This window comes from Nilaparvata lugens, chromosome 12 (assembly GCF_014356525.2).
Source record: "Nilaparvata lugens isolate BPH chromosome 12, ASM1435652v1, whole genome shotgun sequence".
Lineage (NCBI taxonomy): Eukaryota > Metazoa > Arthropoda > Insecta > Hemiptera > Delphacidae > Nilaparvata > Nilaparvata lugens.
In genome coordinates, this window is record NC_052515.1 from 2876866 (window position 1) to 2901200 (window position 24335).

The following is a 24335-nucleotide window of genomic DNA, read 5'->3' on the forward strand; positions in this document are numbered from 1 at the left end:
CTCAAATGAAAAATGCAGGCGAGCGAAGCGAGCCTGCTGATCCCATTCTTGGATGATCCAGTCGGGGGTCCTGGCTAGACGGATATGGCAAGCGAAGCGAGCCTGACGGCTAGTAATATATAAATATAATTAAGGCAGACAAACGGCAACGTTGTTCTGCCATCTTTCTCCACTGCCATTATAACTTGGACCTCACTATAGTTCTTCTTGTCTATTTGTGTAACGCTGCTTCTTATTTACTTGTGTTACTTTAGTCTTATAGTTGCGTGCACTAAATAGATAACCGATATACGCGAAAAGAGTGCACCGTATTGTATTGCGCATGCGTACTGAATGAACAAGTAGTGACAGAGAAAAACAGTGAAGGCAAACACTCACTACAGTAAACATACTATGGTAAAACTACAGTGACATGCGCAGTGCTAGTTCTAGTTTCAGGTCACTCAATGTATTTGTCACAAATGCACCTGTCACAAATGACTCTCAAATGACCAAATGACCTCACAAATAACTGACTATTCCAACCAGCATAAACTGTATCGCATGGGAGCTATCCAACTTCAAGCTCATAGAGTTAGGTCCAAGAAAATACATTTCATTTCATTTTAATTCATTTATTCATAGACAATAGATACAATGCAGGTAAAAACAACAGGCATTCGCCCAAAACTGCTTTAAACCTTAATTTGGAATACACAGTCTAGAGGTTATGTAAATGATAACTTATTCCACACACTATTTTGAGTCCAAAAAATGTATGTACTACAATACATTCTTCAATGGTAAGCTTTCATAAATATTGTGTTGATTAACTACATTGTCATCTGATGCATCTATAGATTTTTCATGAATCTAGAAATATATCTATCTATCTACCATTTCTACATTGTAAAAACCGATCTGCGGAGCTAGAAAAGAATAGCGCTATCTGCTTTGTCGAATGATAGACAAGGATACCAAGACCAATGTTAATCGAATACTGTCATTATAACGTGGACCTCACTACAGTGGGGGTAATGATTCAAGTAGGGGTAATGATTAACAGTTTCTGAAAGCAGGCGAAATGACATCTTAACTGGAGGTGACTGTCAGTGAATGTCACAATTATCATTGCTATTTAAACAGATGCATCACCATTCTGAATTTTGTTTGACGGATGCTTCAATAGAGCAGAGCAGTCTTCTGTCACAGACAATTTAGTGTGATAGATTGATTGATTCATACAACAAGTACATCATCAAAACTCGAGAGAAAAAATAAGGTAACCTTGTGCTATTCCTCTCCCAAATTCAGATAGGGTTACACATATTAGTCTGAAATGGGTTCAAATATTAATATTTTCTTTCATAGAAGTTGAATAGGTTCTTCTATCAGTAAAGCCTGGTTTTTTTCACTAGTAGAGTTAGTGGTCGAGTAACTGGCATACTAACTCTACTCTACTTACTTACTTGGTCGAGTAACTGTATTAACTACAATTGAGAATAGTAGGTAAACTGTGTTGTCCAGTAAACAGAACTAACCTTAACATGTCAAAACGGAACTCTACATTACTAGCTCGAGACTGTTTTCATTAGCATAGTAGTGGTAGAGTAGAGTGAGAAGCGGTGGTGGGGGAAGGCAAGTGGTGCAGTACTATCCCACTCTACTCTACTAAAAACTAGTACTCAATCATGAACGTTTCCATTGGGAGAGTTCACAAGATAGTTAGTTATAATTAGCCCAGGGAACTCTATCACTAACTCTTCTTATGAAAACCAGGCTTAACTGACAAAAAATACGACAAAATTGATAGAGTCATGCTCTATTTATGAACAGATAAACTCACTCAAAGTGGGCAATGAGTACGCTGTCCTCAGATACATTCTCTGCCAGATTTCCACCGATTTTCTATCAATTTTGAAGAGCTGGTGAAGCGAGTTATCACAATGCCCGCGCATAATATTCGCGATAAAACGTTTTTAAACGTTGGGAGAAAGTGAAGTTATTGACTGCTCGACTCGTTGTAACCTACTTTGCAAACTGCCTAGATAATCACAAAAGTCAGTGCTAAAATGAGAAGTGATTGTGCTAAAGTAATGATAAAAAGTAGTAGTTAACACAAGAAGTCTGCGTGGATTGTCATTAAAAACTTGAATTATTTTGCAAAATCAACGTCAACTATATTATTGACAAAAATAGAATTAGTTTCAATGAATTTTCGAGGAAATGTTACCCTTTTATAAACTTTCTAACGTGTATTTGAGTTCTCATTTCCACTATTATTACGTCATGAAATGTGTAGCTACATTTGAAATAGCGTGTCAGACTATAGTGAGGTCCATGTTATAATGGCAGTGTTTAATTAGCAATTCCATTGCTATCCTTGTCTCTATCATTCAACAAAGCGGATAGCGATATCTCTTTCGCGCTTTGCTCTGTTGCCAGATCGTCTTTTAACAATGCAGAATTAATAATTAATTAATAATAATAATAATTCGTTTATTTCACTGCATTTTTACAATAATTCGTAATACAAATACATACATTAAACAAAATGGTTGAACATTACAATTGGTAATACAAATACATACCTTAAGCATAATAATTGCACATAGATAATAATATTAAGCATGTAACAGAAAAAACCACAGTGCATCCCTCTTTAGGCTAAACCTGTGTTGAGGGATGTCTCGCTCTCTAGTTGAGTCAACTTAATTATAATACAATAACAATTTTGAGGTCTCAAACAATAAAGTAAATTTTATACAATAATCAGTGTGCTTTTCACAAGATGGGATTATGAATCTTTAACAATAAATTACATTTGAATGAAGACAGCAAAAAAATTTAAATAATATTACACCTCTATTAAACGTTTTTCTTCATAGAAGCGATTAAGTCTATTCTTAAACAAATTGTAACTGGGTGCATCTGATATATCTGATTGCAGTTTATTGAAAAGTCGTGGTCCCTTAGCAAAAGCATGTAAGGAGGCCACTCTACTTCTTGTAAAGGGTTCTTTTAATTTATTAGCAAGATTTCGACGAGTGGAATATACATGTTCATCCATAACTGGAAACTCTGAACGTCTTTTTTTAATTAACAAATTAATTGACAAAGTATTTCATCTTAATTATGAAATTATTGAAAAATATGATTTCTTGCTTAATAAAATATAATATTGATTATTTTAAACGAGAATGAATAGTTAATGCTACATCGATAAACCTGTATCAGCTACCGTCTATAGAAGGTTAATACAGGTCTATCTGTATTGACAAGACAGAGGATCGGCAACGTTGTTCTCCTATCTTTCTCAAGTGCCATTATAACGTGGACTCACTACAGGACTATCAATCTTAATGAATAGCTTGGAACATAAACGTCCTATTCCATTGGATATCTTCCTATGCTATCTCTTTTCTATGATAGTATGTAATCAATTCACATTCTATATGGTTCAGAACAGTACAGGTTCAAATTTGATAAGTTTTTGACTGGGTTTGCAATAGCATGTTAGTTCCATTATTTTCGACCAAAGTAGATTTGAGTTCGATCTCATAATATTGATTTGAATATTTTTTCCAAATTTCTACAAGTAAAGTAGGCTAGATAACTCAAGAACTACAGCAACTTGATCACGTAATTTGAAGTACAACGCAGAAAAGCATAATTACCGCGAAATGAATGGACATGTTTTCAAGGAAAGAAGTAAATTTGTCAATTATTTAAATTTATTTTCGTGAGAGAATTGTTTGCTAGTTTGTTAGCGCTTATTGTTTCAAATATTGGTGACGTACAACTTATACATGTGTGACGAATAGTAATTAGGAATAGTTTAAAAATGTGGTGACAGACCTTCACAATCTTGAATCATTAAAATGAAATGAATCATTAAAGGCCGGTTTCCGAGCTCGGGATTCAGCCAAGTTGTAGACTTTAAACAGCTGGTGTCAAAAGATTGACTTTCCAAAACGGGGCGCAGTTGCAGTCCACGTTTAATAGTATATTTCGCACCTAGGGCCGAAAATTAGACTTTCCGGCTCAAAATCGGTTTTCAAGTCCGAGGACTAGAAAAGATTGAGAGCCGGAAAAACATTTTTGCCCATGGTGCGAACGCTATTTTCGCCACACAGAAAAATAAACAATATATATATATATATATATATATATATATATATATATATATATATTATATATATATATATATATATATGATAATTGTTTGCTAAGCACTTCCGAAAGCAGAAGCAGGAAGGTGTTAGCTCTAGCAAATCTGAGGTAATCTGAATATCAAGAAATTGTCCAAGTATTTTTATTTTTTATTCTGATTTGTCTAAATAACCTAAAGATTATGTTCAATTATGTGGGAGGTTGAGTTTATACTTTCTTATTCTTTCAAATGACAATAAGATTATATTATTATAAATGTTTTAATTATTGAATAATGAACACAGATAAAACGTTTTTTGATCAGCTGTTTTTTGATCACCTTTCTTAGTTCCATGTTAGCGGCTGGAAAGGGTACTCTTTCCGGCCTAGGCCGGAAAGAAACCTGTTTGACGTCAGTCGAGAGTCGTCTGCAAACAATGTCTTTCAGATCTACGTAGGGACTGGAAAACAGCTGCTTTCTGTGCAGTGTGGCGAAAATTAAATTTCGAAAAACTAGAAAATTGAACACAATATACAGAGAAAATAGTGTAAAGTTTCAGCTATCTTGGATTATTAAGGAATGATTCATTTCGTCAAGGAAAAACGTTTCCAATAGAAATGAGAAAATAAATTATTATTATTATAAAAAAACTGCAACTACGCCCCGTTTCGGAAAGCCAATTCTCTGACTCCAGCTGTTTAAAGTCTAGAACTTGGCTAAATGCCGAGCTCGGAAACCGGCCCCAAACCTATCCAGTTATACCTAAATCTATACCCAAGCCTATTATCCAATATAGCTTCAGTGAGGGAGGACTCTTATCATAATCCATTAGATCAAATAAGTATCTTAGAAACCGGACCTAGAACGAACGTGTAGTATAATATTCTACAATGTTTGATTTCGTTTGATAATTCTACTTTTTGTACTATATTAATATGCATTTGAAAAGCTATCATTGGGATGATTATACAGGTTTTGAGTTTTGAATGCAGGCATTGCTTTTTAGCACCCTAAGCTACCTCCGCTGCTCCACTGTGTTTCGATACATTTGAATACATGCATTTCTTTTCAACACTCTCAGCTACCTTCTCCGTTACCATCTACCTTCTACGCTACCCTCTACCTTAACTGCTCCACCATGTTTTGAGTCTAATATTTGACAGGGTCAGAGCAAGCTTTGCTTTACCAGGTAGCAGAACAATAGTATATTTCGCACCTAGAGCAGAAAATGAGATTTTTCCAGCTCGAAATCGGTTTTCAAGTCCGAGGCCGTAGGCCGAGGACTAGAAAAGATTGAGAGCTGGAAAAACATTTTTGCCCGTGGTGCGAACGATATTTTTCGCCACACTACAGGTATTGCTGACAAAATAAATAAAGAATACTCGTTAAGCTATCGTACCTATCTCTTGATTTTAGTGGTAGAAGATTTGCAGTCAGGATTTCAGATTCTTTTAAAATTTCACTTGGAATACCACAGTCATCTTCAAGCATTTTTGAAAATTTGGAATGCACTAATCAACAATAAATAGTTGAATAAAACTGGTTGCGAAGCAAATTAGTTTGATTCGAAACTGGAACTGAAATCATGGCGACTTCAGCTGATGATGAAAGTGGACACTCGCCCGATCTAGCGGATGACTTATTAACTACTTCCATGAGCGGCTGGAAAGAGACAACTTTCTGGCCTAGACCGGAAAAGAAACCCTTTTCTGATGTCAGACGAGAGTCGTCTGCAAATAAGGTCTTTCAGATCTACGTAGGGACTGGAAAACAGCTGCTTTCTGTGCAGTGTGGCGAAAATGTTATTTTGGAGTTTGGTTGCAAATTAGACAGTGAGACATGAACATTAGTGGCAGAACATGGTTATTGCTAATGCATTACCGGTGTTATACGTATCATTTACTAGGAGTGTTTGTGCTAAATATTCTAATGTGCTTTCTCTTTCTCATTCAGTAGCTCGCTTCATTTTGATTCCATTTGAACAAATGGAAAATGTCCGATTAGAAAACTGCAGATTATGGTTTCGTCTTTGAAAAGTGAAAACTTACTTAACCTTTTTTGGAAACTTTTATTCGTTAAAACTCGGGAGAGAGACAGTTTTGAGCTATGACTGATGTTCTCTATCGATGTATGATATGATATTTATGACAAGAATAGAATTTTGTGACTGGATGAACTGGATTATAAAGAATCTTCATCCATTCACCACATACTCTAAAACTGAACTGTTAGATCAATAGCTTTCCAATCATCTATATTACTTTGCAATAGTGAGGTCCACGTTATAATGGCAGTGGATAAATATAGGAGAACAGCGTCGCCGAATCTCTGCCTTGTCACTGCCTTCTATAGAGTGTAGCTGATACCGGTATATATGATGTGTTGATATTAACTGTTCATCCATGTTTGAATTGATCAATGATTACATGTTGAATTTTCATAATTGAGATTGATTATTATGTTAGTAATTATATTTCTACTATGTTGAAAAACGATCTAACATCATTGCGGAGCTAGAAAAGGATGGCACTATCTGCTTTGTCGAATGATAGACAAGGATAGCAACACCAATGTTAATCAAATACTGCAATTATAGCATGGATCCCACTAAAGCTTATTTGAGATGCTATGATATGTTGTAAATGTATAACACTGCATGAAATTAAATCGTTTAACGTAACTTTATCTTGTCTCGTATCATTCTCTCAATAACACGTCTATTATCTCCTAGTCATATGGCTACGCCCCTTTGGAAGTCTGGTAGATTAATATTGATTTAAGTTATTTTGTTGAAAATACATGATAATTCCTACTCATATATATACATATCATCTTATTTCTTCTAAAACTGTTATACTTATGCGTATTCGTTTGGCATAGGGTTAGATTGAATCTCAGTTTAAACGGAACCTCAGTTTCAACTAGTTCTAATCAATATTACGTTTCGTTTGTTTCAATTATGCAATTTCCTATGCAGAAAAAAAATTATACGTTGAAGTTTGTTCAATTGAGAAAACAGGAAGAGAAATGAGAGATCAGGGGAATGATCAATATGATGATGGAAGAGGAGACGAAGATGAAGAAGAAGAAGAAGAAGAAGAAGAAGAAGAAGCAAGTGAAGAAGATAGATTCAATTGGGAATGAAAATGGAAAATGGATGAGAGAAAAATGAGAGATCAAGGAAAGTATATGATGATAGAAAGATGACGAAAAAGAAGAAGAACAAGTAGAAGAAGGAGGAAGAGAAGAAGAAGGAGAAAGGAAGAAGTAGTAGAAGAAGGAGGAAGAAAGGAAGAAAAAGAAGAAGATAGATCCAATCGGAAATGAAAGTGAAAAACGGACACCGTTGGTGACACATAGTTGGGTAAGTGGAACAAGCTGACAAAAAAGCAGAAGAAGAGGTGATAAGATTACTAATAGCGAACACTTTACGGAGGAGAAAGAGGTGGAGAAGAATGAGGAGGAGGTGAAGAAGGAGATTGAGGAGGTGGTGAAAGAGGAGGAGGTGAAGAAGGAGATTGAGGAGGAGGAGGAGGAGGAGGAGGAGGAGGAGGTGAAGGAGGTGAAGAAGAAGAAGAAGAAGATGACAGGAGGAGGTGTAGGAATTGAAAGAAAGAGGCTGTGACAAATTTGGTGTCGAACACCGGCTTTCACTGAGTAGTGCAACTGATTGTGACACATTATCACCTGCAAATCTGTCCCGTTTCTTTTCTCGAGATATGAAGAAGAAGAAGAAGAAGAAGAAGACAAGAGGAGGAGGAGGAGGAGGAGTTGGAGGAGGAGCAGAGGAATTAGAAGAAGTAGAAGAAGAAGAAGAAGAAGAAGAAGAAGAAGAAGAAGAAGAAGAAGAAGAAGAGAAGAAGAAGAAGTCAGGAGGAAGAGAAGAAGAAGTAAGGAGAAGAAAAAGAATGAGAAAAAGAAGTAAAGACAGAAGGAGAAGAAGAAGATGCTGCATGACAAAAGCGACTTGAAGAATACGTTGAAGAAGAATGGAGAGTTGACGGTGACTAGGATAAGGAAGAGAAGCTGTGAAGAAAAAAGGTGTAGAAGATGAAGTAGAAGAGGAAGAAGACAAGATGGGGAGAAGACGAAGAAGACACGTGAAAGAGAAGGAAAGTGTAAAAGGTGAGGACGAAACTGGAGAGAAGAGTTTGGATGTGTAGTAGGAAATGTTGAAGACGAAGGAGAAGGATGAGGAGAAGGTGACAGACAGTTGAAAAAGAAGACAGGAAGGCAAGAGAGAAGAAGAAGAAGAAGAAGAAGAAGAAGAAGAAGAAGAAGAAGAAGAAGAAGAAGAAAAAGAAGAAAAGTATAATGATAAGAAAATTGATGGAAAATGATGTGATGAAAATTGGAGAAAAGAGTTAGAGAAGAATGAAGGAAGACGAAAGGAAGTGAAGAAGTAGAAGAGAAAGAAAGAAGGTGGAAAGGAAGAAGCGATTAATAATGAGAATACGGTACTGGAGAGGATGGTTGGAGGATGATGGAGGAAAGGTTGAAAACAAAAGAGGAGTAGAAGAAGGAGAGTGATGAAGAAGAAGAAGAAGAAGAAGTAATGATGTGGTACGTGAATATTTCCTATTTTAGTGATAATGTGGAATATTTGTTCTATGTTTAATTTTGAAGCTTCTAAATTTGAAAATCTACTTGAGGACTGAATTGAAGAACTACAAGACTCAACCCTTTTCGGACTATGTGTTATCTAAATTTGGAAGAGGAATAGCGCAAGGTTACCTTATTTTTCCTGTCCCTATTCGATAAGGTACTTATTGTAATCTATATAATAAGAGAGAGTAGGGTTGTGTTTGTTCGTGTGTTCGTTTGTTCGCATCAAAACAACTTGTGGATTGCATACTGGAAAAACGGGAATGATTTAGATCTCCAAATTTTGAACATAGATTCTAAAAATATCAATCTCGTGCACCTGGAAGCCCAAATTTCAATTTTCCTTCTAGATTTTTCATAATTAATGTTCAAAATTCATTAATAGTACATACGATTTCATAAAAAAATCACCAAACCATATGGTGGAATTAAAAAATATTATTATACAGGTATACAGGTGTAAAGTAGTATAGGAAAATTATGTTTGACGCATCATCACGTCTGAACTACTGGACTGATTAACTTGAAATTTTGCATATAGATTCTTGCTTAACCGGGGATGGTTACAAACCTATTTTAAATTCTTCAATATTTGATTACATCAAGTTTTCAGTTCAGAACATTCCTCTTAAAAGGGTAATTAGAAGATAGGTAAGATTAGGGATCCTTTTCGAATGATAAAAACAGGTTTTCCGTTACACCCAAATTTTTTCCACCACTTTGAATTTAACTTCTTTTTTTAATTGAAAGGTGGTCATATGATAGGATTTCCAGAGAAAAGGTATGGTGAAAACCGCACATTGATATCTCAAACCTTTCAAAATTTATTCTCATCCATTTCCTTTATTATAGTATAGAAGATGATAGATAGCCTAAATGGATGATATATCCATCTATCTATCATCTTCTATACTATAATAGAGGAAAGAACTGGCTTAAAGACGTATACACGTGTAGAGGATAGGGAAATTATGTTTCACGCATCATCACGTCTGAACTACTGGACTGATTTACTTGAAATGCTGCTTATAAATTCTTAATCAACCGAGGATTCTTATAGGCCTATTTTCAATTCTTCTGGATTTCATTACGTCAAGTTTTAAAATAGACCCTTGCGAAGCACGGGTTACCTACTAGTAGATTAATAAAGTATGAATAGATGAAGATAATTTGGATCCAAAATATTGAGCATAGTATTGATACAAAGAATACAAATTCGCATTATTCTATTCTTTGTTGACATTATGCAATAAAACATAACACATGGTTAATTCCTGTACCTTAACATTTCTTGTCAAGTTCTCTCAGATCCAAACTGTTGAAGAGTAGTCTATATAAGTTGACTTTTGATCCAATATTTAGTCACAGTATATACGGTCAAGGTTTTGCAGTGTAGTGTAGTGCTTTTTCATGTCCCTCACAAACTTGATAACTCGACTTTCTTGCAGTTGATATTCCCTGAGTGATGACAGGTCTCAACTTTCAAACTTTCGTCTCTACTAAAGTGAGTTCCACTTTATAATGGCAGTGTTTGATTAGCAATGATATTGCTATCTTTGTCTATCATTCAACAAAGCGGATAGTGCTATCATAGAGAGACAATAGCTTAAGTAGATATCCCATGGTATGGGGCGTTTATGTCACAACTTTTACTGTTATCTCAAGCCGATTACTGTTGATTTTTTATGTTTTGGCGGGGTGAGAGTGTATGAACGGCACAATATGAGAGATTACGTTGACTATGGGCTTGAGATACAGTAAAAGTTGCGACATAATCGCCCCATACCGTGGGATATATCTACTTACGCTATTGTTTCTCTATGGTGCTATCTCTTTCTCGCTTTGCTTTGTTGCCAGATCGTCTTTTAACAATGTAGAAGTAATAATTAAAAAAATATTTCATCTTAATTATGAAAAATCAATATGAAACCATTGGAAATAGTTATTTGTGCAACTAGTGCGCAAAGTGACAGTTTGCTGCACCGAAAGAAACGTTTACACCCGAGCCATAGGCGAGGGCGGAATGGTTTCTTGAGTGCAGCAAACGAACTTTGCGCACGTATTTCACATTAAATTTTTCCTAGTTACCATTGAATATGAAAAGTGGGTAATTATGGGTAAAATTCCCTGAAATCCATGAAATGTTTTCCTGTGTAATTTTATTATTAATAAAAACCTCAATTTATTTAAAATTGAATAATAATAATTGAATTATAATGATTAGTAATTGAATTGAAATTTATGTGACTGCTTCAAGGGGGTTTATCTTATATAAGCATTGAAATGACTATAATGAAGGCACATAATGGCAAGGCAAGGCAACTCTGTTCTCCACTGCCATTATAACGTGGGCCACACTATGAGTATTACCAACTTAATTTTGATTTTGCTGCACTGGTGCTCCATATAACCTACAAACTATTTTGCATTGTCATGCTGCAAATCTGGAGTACGCAAAGTACTCACTTTGCGCACTAGTGCGGAAAAGTGATTCTTTGCGGCCTGCAATCAGTGCAGAAACGCTCACTTTTCAAGATATCTGTAGGAAAATATAATTCCTTGCATATATAATTGATAATTTTAAACGAGAATGAACAGTTAATATTACATCAATAAACCTGTATCAGCTACCGTCTATAGAAGACATTGACAAGACCGATGATCGGGAACTATGTTCCCTATCTTTCTCCACTGCCTTTATAACGTGGACCTCATTTCATAACAAAATACTCTATCACACAATTTTTTATCACACAAATACTCTATCACACAATGCTCTATGTTTTCATGATGAATAATAGATATATGCTCTACACAAAAGCGATGTATCTCATATGTTTGTTTTCAATAAAATAGTGTTCAATATTCATGAATGTCTATTAAAATAGAGAAGAGGTAGCCTATGTTAACAGAACGGCCCGAGTTAACAAAAATCGGCTTGAAACTTGGAACATGATCGACCCATAATAACATGGAATATCTTCTAATACTATGTTTCCTGTATTCTTTTATCGGCTTGAAATTTGGAACATAAACGACCTATAATAACATGGAATATCTTCTAATACTATGTTTTCTGTATTCTTTTATCGGCTTGAAATTTGGAACATAAACGACCTATAATAACATGGAATATCTTCTAATACTATCTTTTCTGTATTCTTTTATCGGCTTGAAATTTGGAACATAAACGACTTATAATAACATGGAATATCTTCTAATACTATCTTTTCTGTATTCTTTTATCGGCTTGAAATTTGGAACATAAACGACCTATAATAACATGGAATATCTTCTAATACTATCTTTTCTGTATTCTTTTATTAGAGTGTGTTATATTTGTTTTGTGCAAAAACTCGGATTTTTAGTGAGCCATGTATCTTACTGGAATTTTCTTTGTTTTTCCAGTTGGAGAGAGCCTATGACCAAATAATAAGCCCGTTGGAAAACTTCAGGAAAGAGCATATAGGGGGAGTAAAGGTGGGTTTTTCCTTTCGAAAATAATCACATTTCTTCAAACTTATTTTAATAATTATTATTTCATATTTTAGTGATAACAATGTGAATATAGACTCTATGTTTGGCTTTGAAGTATCTAAATTTGAAAATCCACTTTGTGAAAAGAATTAAGGACTGAAACTATTTTGAAGTGAACAACAACACGACTCAACCCATTTCGGACTATGTGTAACCTTATCTAAATTTGGGAGAGGAATAGCTCAAGGTTACCTTATTTTTTCTCTCACTATTTTATGATGTACTTATTGTATGAATCAATAAAAAAAATCAATTATAATTGAAACTTTGAAGCTAGTGCTAACTGATTTAATTATTTAACAAAACGTTATTTCTTGAAGAATCAAGTGTAATAGAAGAAAAACAATCATCAACTATTAATTATCCGTTATTATTATTAAGATCCTCAACATTTTTTTCAGGATGGCAAGAAAAAATTCGAAAAACAAACGGCAAAATTTTGTCAAAGTCAGGAACGCTACCTAAATCTGTCAACCAAGAAACAAGACACTGTTCTACAAGAGGTGAGTCACAGTTCTATTTTCAACTATTATTAGTGAAAAAATTGAAGATTTTCCACGCCTCATAACATTTTACACAGTGGAATAACAACAACTATGTCCTCCCCGCTTTAATGATATAGTGAGGTCCACGTTATAAAGGCAGTATTTGATTAACTTTGGTGTTGCTAATCCTTGTCTATCATTCGACAAAGCAGATGACGCTATCTCTCTCCAGCTCCACAACGTTGCCAGGTCGTGCTTCAACAATGTAGAAATATAATTAATCATCCAAATACTTAATTTCAATTGTCAAAATGTATCATTTAATTGTTGTAAAATATATTATCGTGACGAACAGAATATAATCGATTATTTCAAACAAGAATCAACAGTTAGTGCCAGTTGTAGAAAAGCCGGTTAAATTTAAATCGTGATTAGTTCCACGAGAACCAATCAGAGAAGCCGTCTTATCAAAAAGGCCTTCTCTGATTGGTTCTCGTGAAATTAATCACGGTTCAAATTTAACTGGTTTTTGTGCAACCGGGCCTTAATGTTACATCATAAGTTATACCGGTATCATCTATCCTCCATAGAAGGCAGTGGCAAGGCAGAGAATCGGCTATGCTGTTCTCCTCTCTTTCTCCACTGCATCATATCGTGGACCGCACTATACTTGAGTATTTGTACCACTGTTAACCAACTCCTAAATTACGTAATTTATAATAAATTTGTACACTTTTATTACGTCTTCTTAGCTGCTGTAGAAACTGGCTTCTATTAGATTTAGTCATGCGATTTTACCATAAACTAGATTCTTATACAGGGCAGGATTTTCATAGTTGACTCGAGAAGCATGTGATTTCTCAGTAGATTATTTCATTCAGTATTGCTTGTTTGAACTGATTTGTAGCATGTGGGCTTACACCATTGATAAGTAGTCTCATACAACGTAAAGTTATGCAAAATTCACAAAAATCAAAGTTTCGTGAATTACTATGCATTTCTCTGAAGGAAAACTTGTACAAATTGCCTTGAAGTACTAGAATTTTTGTCAAATGTATTGATTTTTCTGTGAAGGAGAGAGGAAGTGAATAGAAGTTCTACACTATTAGTCCAGTCAAATGGTCGTTTTTCAGGAAACAGTCCCGAAAGAATTTTTCTCGACGGTTCTATATGTATTTTAGGGCCCTGAATTCGAATCTGAAATTTGCTGACACGCCAGAGGGCGGCTTCACCTCCAAAACCCCCAAAAAACGTTGGACCTTTTTTCAATTTTTTCATTTAATCTCGAAAACTTCGCGTTTTTGGAAAAAATCATCCCCTACAAAATTAAAGATGATAAAGTTTCCAATAAATTGAGTGGTAGCGCAGGATTCTACCATTTTTGGTTCCGGAGCTACGAATTTTCAAAAAGGGGTTATTTTTCAATGGGTTTTCAAAATTATGCAAACCTACCACTTCTACCCTATACAACTTGGATATTTTTCTAGTACAGATAAAAAACCACACATCACATGAAAGAGTAATTAATTCTGAACAGGATTCCTTAGGAATTTTCGAATTTAGTAGTGGGGGGAGGGGGAATACGTCCTACAGCCAAAATACAAGTTTTTCATTATAATACCTTTTCAATATAGTGAGTTCCACGTTATAAGAGCTTTAGAGTGAGATAGGAGAACAGTGTTGTTGATTCACTGCCTTGTCACTGCCTTCTGTAGAGGATAGCTGATACCGGTATATCTGATGTAATACCAACTGTTCATTCATGTTTAAACTAATGAATTATGGTTCATTCTTCAAGAGAATATTTTCATCAATGATTGAATAATGAATTTTTATAAATGAGATTGAATTATCTGTTAATTAATCATATTTTTACATTGTTAAGAAAGTGTTTTGGCTACGTTGCGGAGATATAAAAGGATAGCACTATCTGCTTTGTCGAATGATAGACAAGGATAGCAACAACAATGCTAATCAAATACTGCCATTATAACGTGGACCTCACTATATGCATTTTCCACAAGGGAAAGCTATGTAGTTTCCCGCTTCAAGAGTACTATAATATTATGTCAAAGTTATTGATTTCTAAGTGAAGGAGAGATGTAGGTAGATTGGAGTTCTATTTTATTCAGTGAACTTGAATGTAGAAGTGAGTGTGCTGTGTTTGGAAGTTTCTTGGAATTTGAAATCCAGTGTCAAGATAGTTGGAGTTTTTCATGCTAGATAGCGTTGGCGTGGACTTTTTCTAGTGAAAACTTGCTGGATAAGTTTATGAATATCGGGGCACCGAACTCCGCTCGTTATTTTTATTTATTGATAAACAGAGAACAATTCTCTAAAATGATCGTGTTTATATCTCACAGCTGGCTATACGTCATCTTATGAATTTCGGGGATGCGATATTTTGATTTTTCACATACTCACTTTTCTACTATCCACAGCTGTTTCAGCCAAGGATGAATTATCCTTTTAATGTTGTTCAGCGAGTTGAGTTTTCTCAAGGATGAGACCTAGTGCAATCAAATCTTTATATCATAAACCTACTATGTTCCAAATTTCGTGACAATCGTTAGAGCCGTTTTCGAGATCCGTTAAACGTAAGTAGCCATATACAAAAATAACCAGATATATAAATACAGAAATTGCTCGCTTAATATAATAGGATATGGAAGGAAGGCAGAGGGGATGATAGGAGGATAGGATAGGATATTTCTCTTTGCAGGAGAGAAGATGACTCAATCAGTATTTTCATTCTCAAAAATATTCTAGAATCAGTAGTTGTGTAACTTTGTTCAGTTTCGATGATTCTTGCAGACGATATTGTCATGTTTTGGTTAAGGGAACACATAGGTACAACAAGTGATAGATGTATGCAGATAAACGTAGAAAACAAATGAAACGTCTGCATAAAACGTGAGCGGTTATGCAGCCAGACAGTCACAACATTAATTTATTATACAGAATACGACAATCATAATATAATTATGTCATTGAACGAAAAACTAGGCTGAGCCTGTACTATTTCTCTCCAAAAATTTTGATAAAAAGTTGATGTTGTCCAAAGGTTGAGGTTATGTAATCACGCACTGCTTCGTCACTTGTTTCTTGGTCCAGGAATAATTATTTTGAATTTTGAAAGTTGACATAATACTTCAAATGAATCACAGAATATATCACAATAAATAGAAAACTTAGGAAATATTGCACTTAATTGAAAAATTTGAATACAATATCACAAACCTACCCACGTTCGAAAATACGTCCGTCTGTTGATGTTTAAACACTACGAGCAAATGCTTGTCCTGAACTAAGATTATTATTAAAATGTGGGTTGAACAAGCTTACTCAGTTTACACGTTGTGACTTATTTACCTTTAGTGTTTCTTATTAAATTGCTTGAACACTAGAAACAAGTATAGGCCTGCTGTCTACTGTTATTAGGACTAATTATAACTAATCAGCTTCTCAGCTAATCAGCTTTGCCCATGTGCGGAACCTTTTTCAAGTTTTGTTTATGTATATTGTATATTGTTTGTACTTCCTAAGAAGAAGACTAAAGATAATTTCAATTTCAAAGAGTGTAGCGAGTTCTTACCCATTCAATGTGATCACAGATTTAAACCTATTTGTTTATTTTATGCCCTTACTTTCGATTGCTTTCATACAAAATATCTTCAAATTATTACAGTTTTCACTCTAATCTCAGTTTCGAAACTTCTCTTTGAATTTGGCGCCAAAATGCCAGCGTCACCCTCTTGCGATGATGACGTCATAGTTAGCAAATCTTATTGATTGACAAGGTGTGACGTCATGACTGAGTTGCGCGCGCACATCGATGCTCATTCAAACAAACCGAGCAGGTTGGCTGCTAATAGTAGGGCAGGGAAATTCGTGAGAAAAAAGGGAGAGAAAGTTTCCCTCTTACTACTAATTGGAGGCGATTGCCATTTTGTGCTAAAGTTGTTTGGGGTTGTCTCACCTTTCAGAATGTGAACGGAATTTGAGGTTTGGTGCGGTGAGGGGTGGGGAAAGGTCTCTTTTTCATTGAGGATGAAGTCTACATGAGCCCTAGAGTTGTGCATGGGTTATAGTTAGGTACACGTTATAATGGCTGAGGAGAAAGAATTAGTGAGGTCCACGTTATAATGGCTGAGGAGAAAGATGGGAGAACAACGTTGCCGATCCTCTGTCTTGTCAATGCCTTCTATAGACGGTAGCTGATACAGGTTTATTGATGTAATATTAACTGTTCATTCTCGTTAAAAATAATCAATTATGTTTCATCAATGCCTTCTATAGACGGTAGCTGATACAGGTTTATTGATGTAATATTAACTGTTCATTCTCGTTTAAAATAATCATTTATATTTTATCAAGCAAGAAATTATATTTCGTAATGATTTCATAATAAATTTTCATAATCAAAACTAAATATTTTGTTAATTAATTTTATTTCTACATTGTTAAAAAACGATCTGGCAACTAGCGCTATCGACTTTGTTGAATGTTAGGTTGAATGTTGACAAGGATAGCAATACAATTGCTTATCAAACACTGCCATTATAACGTGGACCTCACCATAATATACTGTACTACACCAGTTAATACAATCGAAGCATGGTACAACGATATCGATGGCATATCTTCTTATGCTATATTTTCTCTATGATCTGAGCCTTCCTTCTTCCTCCTCTCAAATCGCGCTGACTAGGCTGGAATTTGATCAGGGCAATGTATAAATGCATAAATGTCGCGTCGTTATCATTCCATCTATTTTCCAATAATCCGCCTTGGAAGTGAGCAAGGGGAACCACCTAGTATGGGATGACCCACCCCTTAATCCCCGAAACGTGACTACACATATCCACCGGAGACAATATTCTGGTGAGAGGTAGAGGTGGTGAGAGAAAGAGAGAGAGAGAGTGAGTGTGTTTGTTTGAGATGAAGAGAAAAAAGATAGAGAGGATATGACTAAGAGGGGGCGAAGGATAGACAATGAGTGATAAGATGAGGATTGTGGTAAGAGGTAAAGAGATTGATTCATTAATTGAGTACTTTATTTCTGTAGATTACGATATATACTGGCTTTTACACTTATATACAATAGCTTACAATACAGCAAAATTATAGATGAATTTACATAATATAGACTAATATACATAATATAGACTAAGAAAATGATTTTTGAACTGCATATGATATGAAAAAAGCAATTGGTAATAGCTATAGATAATATTGTTATGCATCTACATAAATTAACGAGAGAGAGAGAGAATGATTGTGAGATATAAAGTGAAGAGAGATGAAAGATAGACACTTAAGAAATTTAGATAAAGGATGTTACTGGGAGTTGGTGAAGGATAGACATTTAGTGATAAGGAGAAGAGAATCCTGATAAGAGGTATGGAGGGAGAGAAAGAGAATAATTGATTGATTGATTTGCCACCTCTATTGTAAGCCTAGAGAGAGAAGAAGAGGTTAGACGGAAAAGAGATAGTGCTAGAGAAAGGAGATAGTCAGTGGGATAAGATAAGAGAATTGCAATAAGAAATAGAGAGAAATAATTAGGATGTGACTAGGATATTGCAAAGGGTAGACATTGAGTGATGAGGAGATAATTATTATGGTAAGAGGTGGAGAGAGAGATAAAGAGATAGAGCGACGGAGAGAGAGAGCGGTGAGGGAGTGAGCATGAGGAGAAGATAAGAACATATAGAGACAAGATATAGTGAGAGAAAAAGGAGAGAGATACAGAGTAAGATGAGATAGAGAGAAATAGATAGGATGTGACTAAGAAGGGTTGAAAGATAGACAATGAGTGTAAGGAAGAAACAGAGAGAGAATTTGATTGATTGATTGAGTACTTTATTAATGTAGATTACAATATATACTGGCTTATACACTTATATACAATAGCTTACAATACAGCAAAATTATAGATGAATTCACATAATATAGACTAAGAAAATAATTATTGAACTGTATATGATATGAAAAAGCAATTTGTAATATAATAACTATAGATATTATATTGTTATGCATCTACATAAATTGGCGGAGCTTTGGACATATCAATGTCCATTCTTCGGGAAGAATATTGAAAATATCCTCCCCACTAACTCTCTACCAAAAGAGAGAGTGGAGAGAGAGTGGTGAAAGAGTGAGCATGAGGAGAAGATAAGAAGATATAGAGACAAGATATAGTGAAAGAAAAAGGAGAGAGATACAGAGTAAGATGAGATAGAGGGAAATAGATAGGATGTGACTAAGAAGGGTTGAAAGATAGACAATGAGTGTAAGAAAGAAACAGAGAGAGAATTAGAATGAGAGAGATAAAGCCAGAAATGTGAGGGGTGGAAGTGTAATTGATAAAGAAAGGACCAAGTAAATATAGGGTGGAGTAATCCCACATATATGGGTTGTTGTCACGTATCTGATGGTTGGATAATGCGTCTGGGACTGGAGTACCCCAAATAATTATGTGATATGACCAATATAGAATATAAAGAACTAGGAAGATCTATTGAAGGACTTATGTCACACTGTGAAAAATGGTAGGAACTATTGACCATACAATAAAATCCAAAGTTTTCTCTATGGAGTAGTTGAGTAGGCTAGATGGAATAGTTTATTAGAAATTCGACCTATTATTGAATAGAAAATCGTTCTTCAAATGTTTATAATGTTTGTAATGGAATCAAAAATTGGTAAAGGGGCGTTTATTAATCAAGTTTCTCTGAATTCAGGTTTTCTTGACGTTTGTATAAAATAAATGTATTTTGCCAACTTGAAGTCAAGTTTACAAGAACAATAACTTGAATCTACTCCACCGATTTATTTATTTATTTATTAAAACAGTCACAAACACGATATTTGGAAAGAGAAACAGGCAATTGCCCAAAACTTCTTCAATTCCTTGATTTTGGCACATAAATAGTCCAAAGTTAGGTAAGGTTTAAAATTTCTGTTTTCACCAAAGATTATCACTCAGAGAATACGTATTCGAGATATGACTGATGAATTTTGAATTTTGAAGGGTTGATAAGAGCCGGAAATAACACTGAACAATCCGAAAGTTTCAATAATATTGAAATAAACTTGAAAATTTTGAGCAGAAAAATTAAAACTACTATCACTGCAACTATCAGCTGATTTTTTTCAATCTTCATATTCAATCTTCAGAATTGCTTCATTTTGTGTTTTGTCTGTGTGTTTATTGTATGTCTTGTTTCCTGATGACTATGTCCCGGTTGCACAAAAGCCGGTTAAATTTTAACCGTGATTAATTTAACGAGAACCAATCAGGGATTTTTTTTTGAAAAGACGGCTTCTCTGATTGGTTCTTGTGGACTTAATCACGGTCAAAGTTCAACCGGCTTTTGTGCAACCGGGCCTGTGTATTTAATGGCAATAAATAATTCTATTCTATTCTAATAGAATACTGTACAGTAATAGATAGTGGTAAAGTATAGTATACTCTTTTGAGAAGGCAGTCTGAAAATTGAAAGACTTTTGAATGAGCCACTTGAGATGTGGCGGCTTGAATAGATGTCATCACTGTATATAAGACAATGATCATGCGCATCTCTTTCAATTTGCACCCTCTGCATTTTCCATTTCCTTTCCTTGTCTAGTATGAAGTGAGAAACGTCTACACCATTCACTGCAGTTTGCTCAACTCTATGCTACTACAGTCTTATCTGCAATGTATGATCACCCCATCCCTATGGTCGCTTCCTTTTTTCCCATATCTTTCGACTCTTCTTCTCTTTGTTCTTCATCCTTCTTTTCATCTTTGTCTTCTTCTATCTCTTTTTCTTCTCCTTTTTTCTCCCCTTTCTTCTCCTTGGTCTTCTTCTTCCCCTCTCTTCCTTTCTGTTCATCGTCTTCTCCGTCTCCTACATCATCTCCACCCTCTTCAAATATTTCTCTCTTTATTTAATTGTTCACCATCTCAATGTCATTTTATTCTTCTTTTCTTCACACCCCACCGTTAAGGGTTTCTCTCAACACCCTACTGTTCTTCCGCTTCTATCACCCCTTCTTCTTCATCTTCTTCTTCTTCTTCTTCTTCTTCTTCTTCTCTTCTTCTTCTTCTTCTTCTTCTTCTTCTTCTTCTTCTTCTTCTTCTTCTTCTTCTTCTTCTTCTTCTTCTTCTTCTTCTTCTTCTTCTTCTTCTTCTTCTTCTTCTTCTTCTTCTTCTCTTCTTCTTCTCTTCTCTTCTCTTCTTCTTCTTCTTTTCTTCTTCTTCTCTTCTTCTTCTTATTCTTCTTCTTCTTCTTCTCTTCTTCTTTTTTCTTCTTCTTCTTCTTCTTTTCTTCTTCTTCTTCTTCTTCTTCTCTTCTTTTCTTCTTCTTCTTCTCTTCTTCTTTTCTTCTTCTTCTGTCTTCTTCTTCTTCTTCTCTTCTTCTTCTTCTTCTTCTTTTCTTCTTCTTCTTCTTCTTCGTCTTCTTCTTCTTCTTCTTAGTCTTCTTCTTCTTCTTCTTATTCTTCTTCTTCTTCTTCTTCTTTTCTTCTTCTTCTTCTTCTTCTTCTTCTTCTTCTTTTCTTCTTCTTCTTCTTCTTCTTTTCTTCTTTTCTTCTTCTTCTTCTGCTTCTTCTTCTTCTTCTTCTTCTTCTTCTTATTCTTCTTTTCTTCTTCTTCTTCGTCTTCTCTTCTTCTTCTTCTTCTCTTCTTCTTCTTATTCTTCTTCTTCTTCTTCTTCTTCTTCTTATTCTTCTTTTCTTCTTCTTCGTCTTCTTCTTCTTCTTCTTCTCTTCTTCTCTCTTCTTCTTCTTCTTCTTCTTCTTATTCTTCTTCTCTCTTCTTCTTCTCTTCTTCTTCTTCTTCTTATTCTTCTTTTCTTCTTCTTCTTCTTCTTCTTCTTCTTTTCTTTTCTTTTCTTTCTTCCTCTTCTTCTCTCTCTTTCCTCTGTCTTCCTTCATCGACCACCCTATTCGAATATTCCTCTCTTTCTTGCTAACCATCTCAGTTCCTTGTCATTTTTTCTCCTTTTCTTCACATCCTTCTCTTCTTCCTCTCCCATTCATTTACTTCTTCGTCTTCTTTCTCTTCTTCTCTTCCTTTCCTCCGTCTTCAACATCAACACCACCTCATCCAACACTTCTCTCTTCATTGTTCACCATCTCAGTCTCATTTTCTCATTCTTCCCCATCTTTCACACCCTACCTCATCTTTATTTTCTTCTACTTTTTCGTCGTCTTCTTCAAATTCTTACTCTTCAGTTTCTTCTTCCTCTCATCTTCCTACTCTTCTCTAATTTTATTTTCTCAGTCTCTTCATTTCCTTTGCTATTTCTTTGGGCTGTTCTATTTCTCTCCTTGTCCTTTTTCAACTGTCTCTTCTTTAGTGTGAGCCTGGACAACCAGTACAAGCCAGATACACCAATCATGGAAATGAATAATATAATCCCCTATTTCTAAAACACTAGGTGCGAGTTTCACAACAGCCAGTTAAATTTTAACCGTGATTAATTTCACGAGAACCAATCAGAGAAGGCGTTTTTGAGAAGACGGCTTCTGTGATTGGTTCTCGTGGAATTGATTGTGGTTAAAATTTAACCGGCTTTTTGCAACCGGCACTAGATGATAGAAAATAAAATGTTTGTTAGCTACATGAATGACTATAACTAATAAATTACTACTTTAAGCTGTGTCCACACTGAGCAAATGTTCGACATACATGTTCGGCAAGCATGTTTGTTGTGGAGCTCACAAACAAACATTTTAAGTTTAAAAGTTTGGATAATCATTGTTTGTCAAACAAAAAATAACTGTTTTTCAAAACATTTTCAGTTTTGACAGCTTCAAAACAGCTGTAGAACATAAAACCTGTTCTCCTCTCAAATATTTTGTTTGGTGACGCGTCCACACTGGCCACGGGCAAACATTGTTTGTCAAACATAATGAAATTTGCACAAACTGTTTCAACAATAGTATATTTCGCACCTAGAGCAGAAAATGAGATTTTTCCGGCTCGAAATCGGTTTTCAAGTCCGAGGGCGTAGGCCGAGGACTAGAAAAGATTGAGAGCCGGAAAAACATTTTTGCCCGTGGTGCGAACGCTATTTTTCGCCACACACAAAAATAAATAATTTATATAATTATGAGAATAGTTGTTTACTAAGCACTTCCGAAAGCAGAAGTGGAAGGTGATAGCTCTAGCAAATCTGAGGTAATCTAAATATCTGGAAATTGTCCAAGTATTTTTAATTTTTATTCTGATTTGTCTAAATAACCTAAAAGATTATGTTCAATTATGTGGGAGGTTGAGTTTATACTTTTTTATTCTATCAAATGACAATAAGATGATATTATTATAAATGTTTTATTTATTGAATAATGAACACAAATAATGAACTGTTTTTTGATCACCTTCTTAGTTCCATGTTAGCGCTGGAAAAGGTACTCTTTCCGGCCTAGGCCGGAAAGAAACTTGTTCTGAAGTCAGACGAGAGTCGTCTGTAAACAATGTATTTCAGATCTACGTAGGGACTGGAAAACAGCTGCTTTCTGTGCAGTGTGGCGGAAACATGTTTTTCGAACATTTGTTCAATGTGGACATTGGCTTTATAGGCTACATATTTAAACTATCAAATCGATACAGGCAAGCAGCTGATCGCGCTCAATTCAGACTAATCAATTTCAAGGTTATTAGATTTCTTTCAGTCATTAACCTTGCATTGAGTAGTGGAGGCTTCTTTCTGAAGAAGAGAATGTATGTTCTAAACTCTCTGCTCCTTTAAAAAAATCGTCTCACGTTTAATAAAAACTATCATAAGAGTTTTTGAGAGATGAGCTTCGTCGATTCTCTACCTTGTCACTGCCTTTTATAGAGGATTTTCTATTGTTGGTTGAACGAGTGTACTGAGTTCTTACTGATGAGTATAGTGAGGTCTATGTTATATTGGCAGCGGAGAAAGATAGGAGAGCAGCGTTGCCAATTCTCTACCTTGTCACTGCTTTCTGTAGAGGATTTTCCACTGTAAGTGGAGCAAGCTTAGTCAGTTATTACTAATGACTATATTGAGGTCCACGTTAGGATAGCTGGGGAGAAGGACAGAAAAACAATGTTGCCGATCCTCTGCCTTGCCACTGCCTTCTATAGAGGATAGCTGATACCGATATATGTTATGTAATAGGTCTAAAAAACTGTTCATTTTTGTTTAGGATAAAACCTTATTTGTCAAGAAATATTATTTAATGATTGAAAAAGGAATTTTCATGATTGAGAGAAATGTTTTTTCAATGAATCATATTTATACATTTTTAGAAAACGATATGGCAACATGCTGAAGTTAGTAAATGATAGCGCTATCTTCTTTGTCGAATGATAGACAAGGATGGCACCACCAATGTTAATCAAATACTGCCATTATAACGTGGACCTCACTATATGTTAGTGAAAACTCCAAGACCTTCTCTCTTTCTTTCCTATTCCATTTTCCACTTCACTTTCCTCTCCCGTTCCCGTAATTATTATTCATTCAACTTACCCCTTCCCCCAACCCTCGTCATTGTGAAAATCCACCCCTCACATTGGCGCCAACCAGTGTTACCACCCCACTTTTCCCGCC

At 35.2% G+C, this 24335-nt stretch overlaps 1 protein-coding gene across 1 annotated transcript in view; it reads left to right on the top strand.

The window, feature by feature from the left end:
- The window catches only part of LOC111055991 (rho GTPase-activating protein 10), a 115468-nt gene that overhangs the window by 44012 nt on the left and 47121 nt on the right, over positions 1-24335 (top strand). The window contains 2 exon segments of the mRNA XM_039438653.1: positions 12146-12217; positions 12676-12777. Coding sequence (XP_039294587.1) covers positions 12146-12217; positions 12676-12777 — 174 coding nt within the window.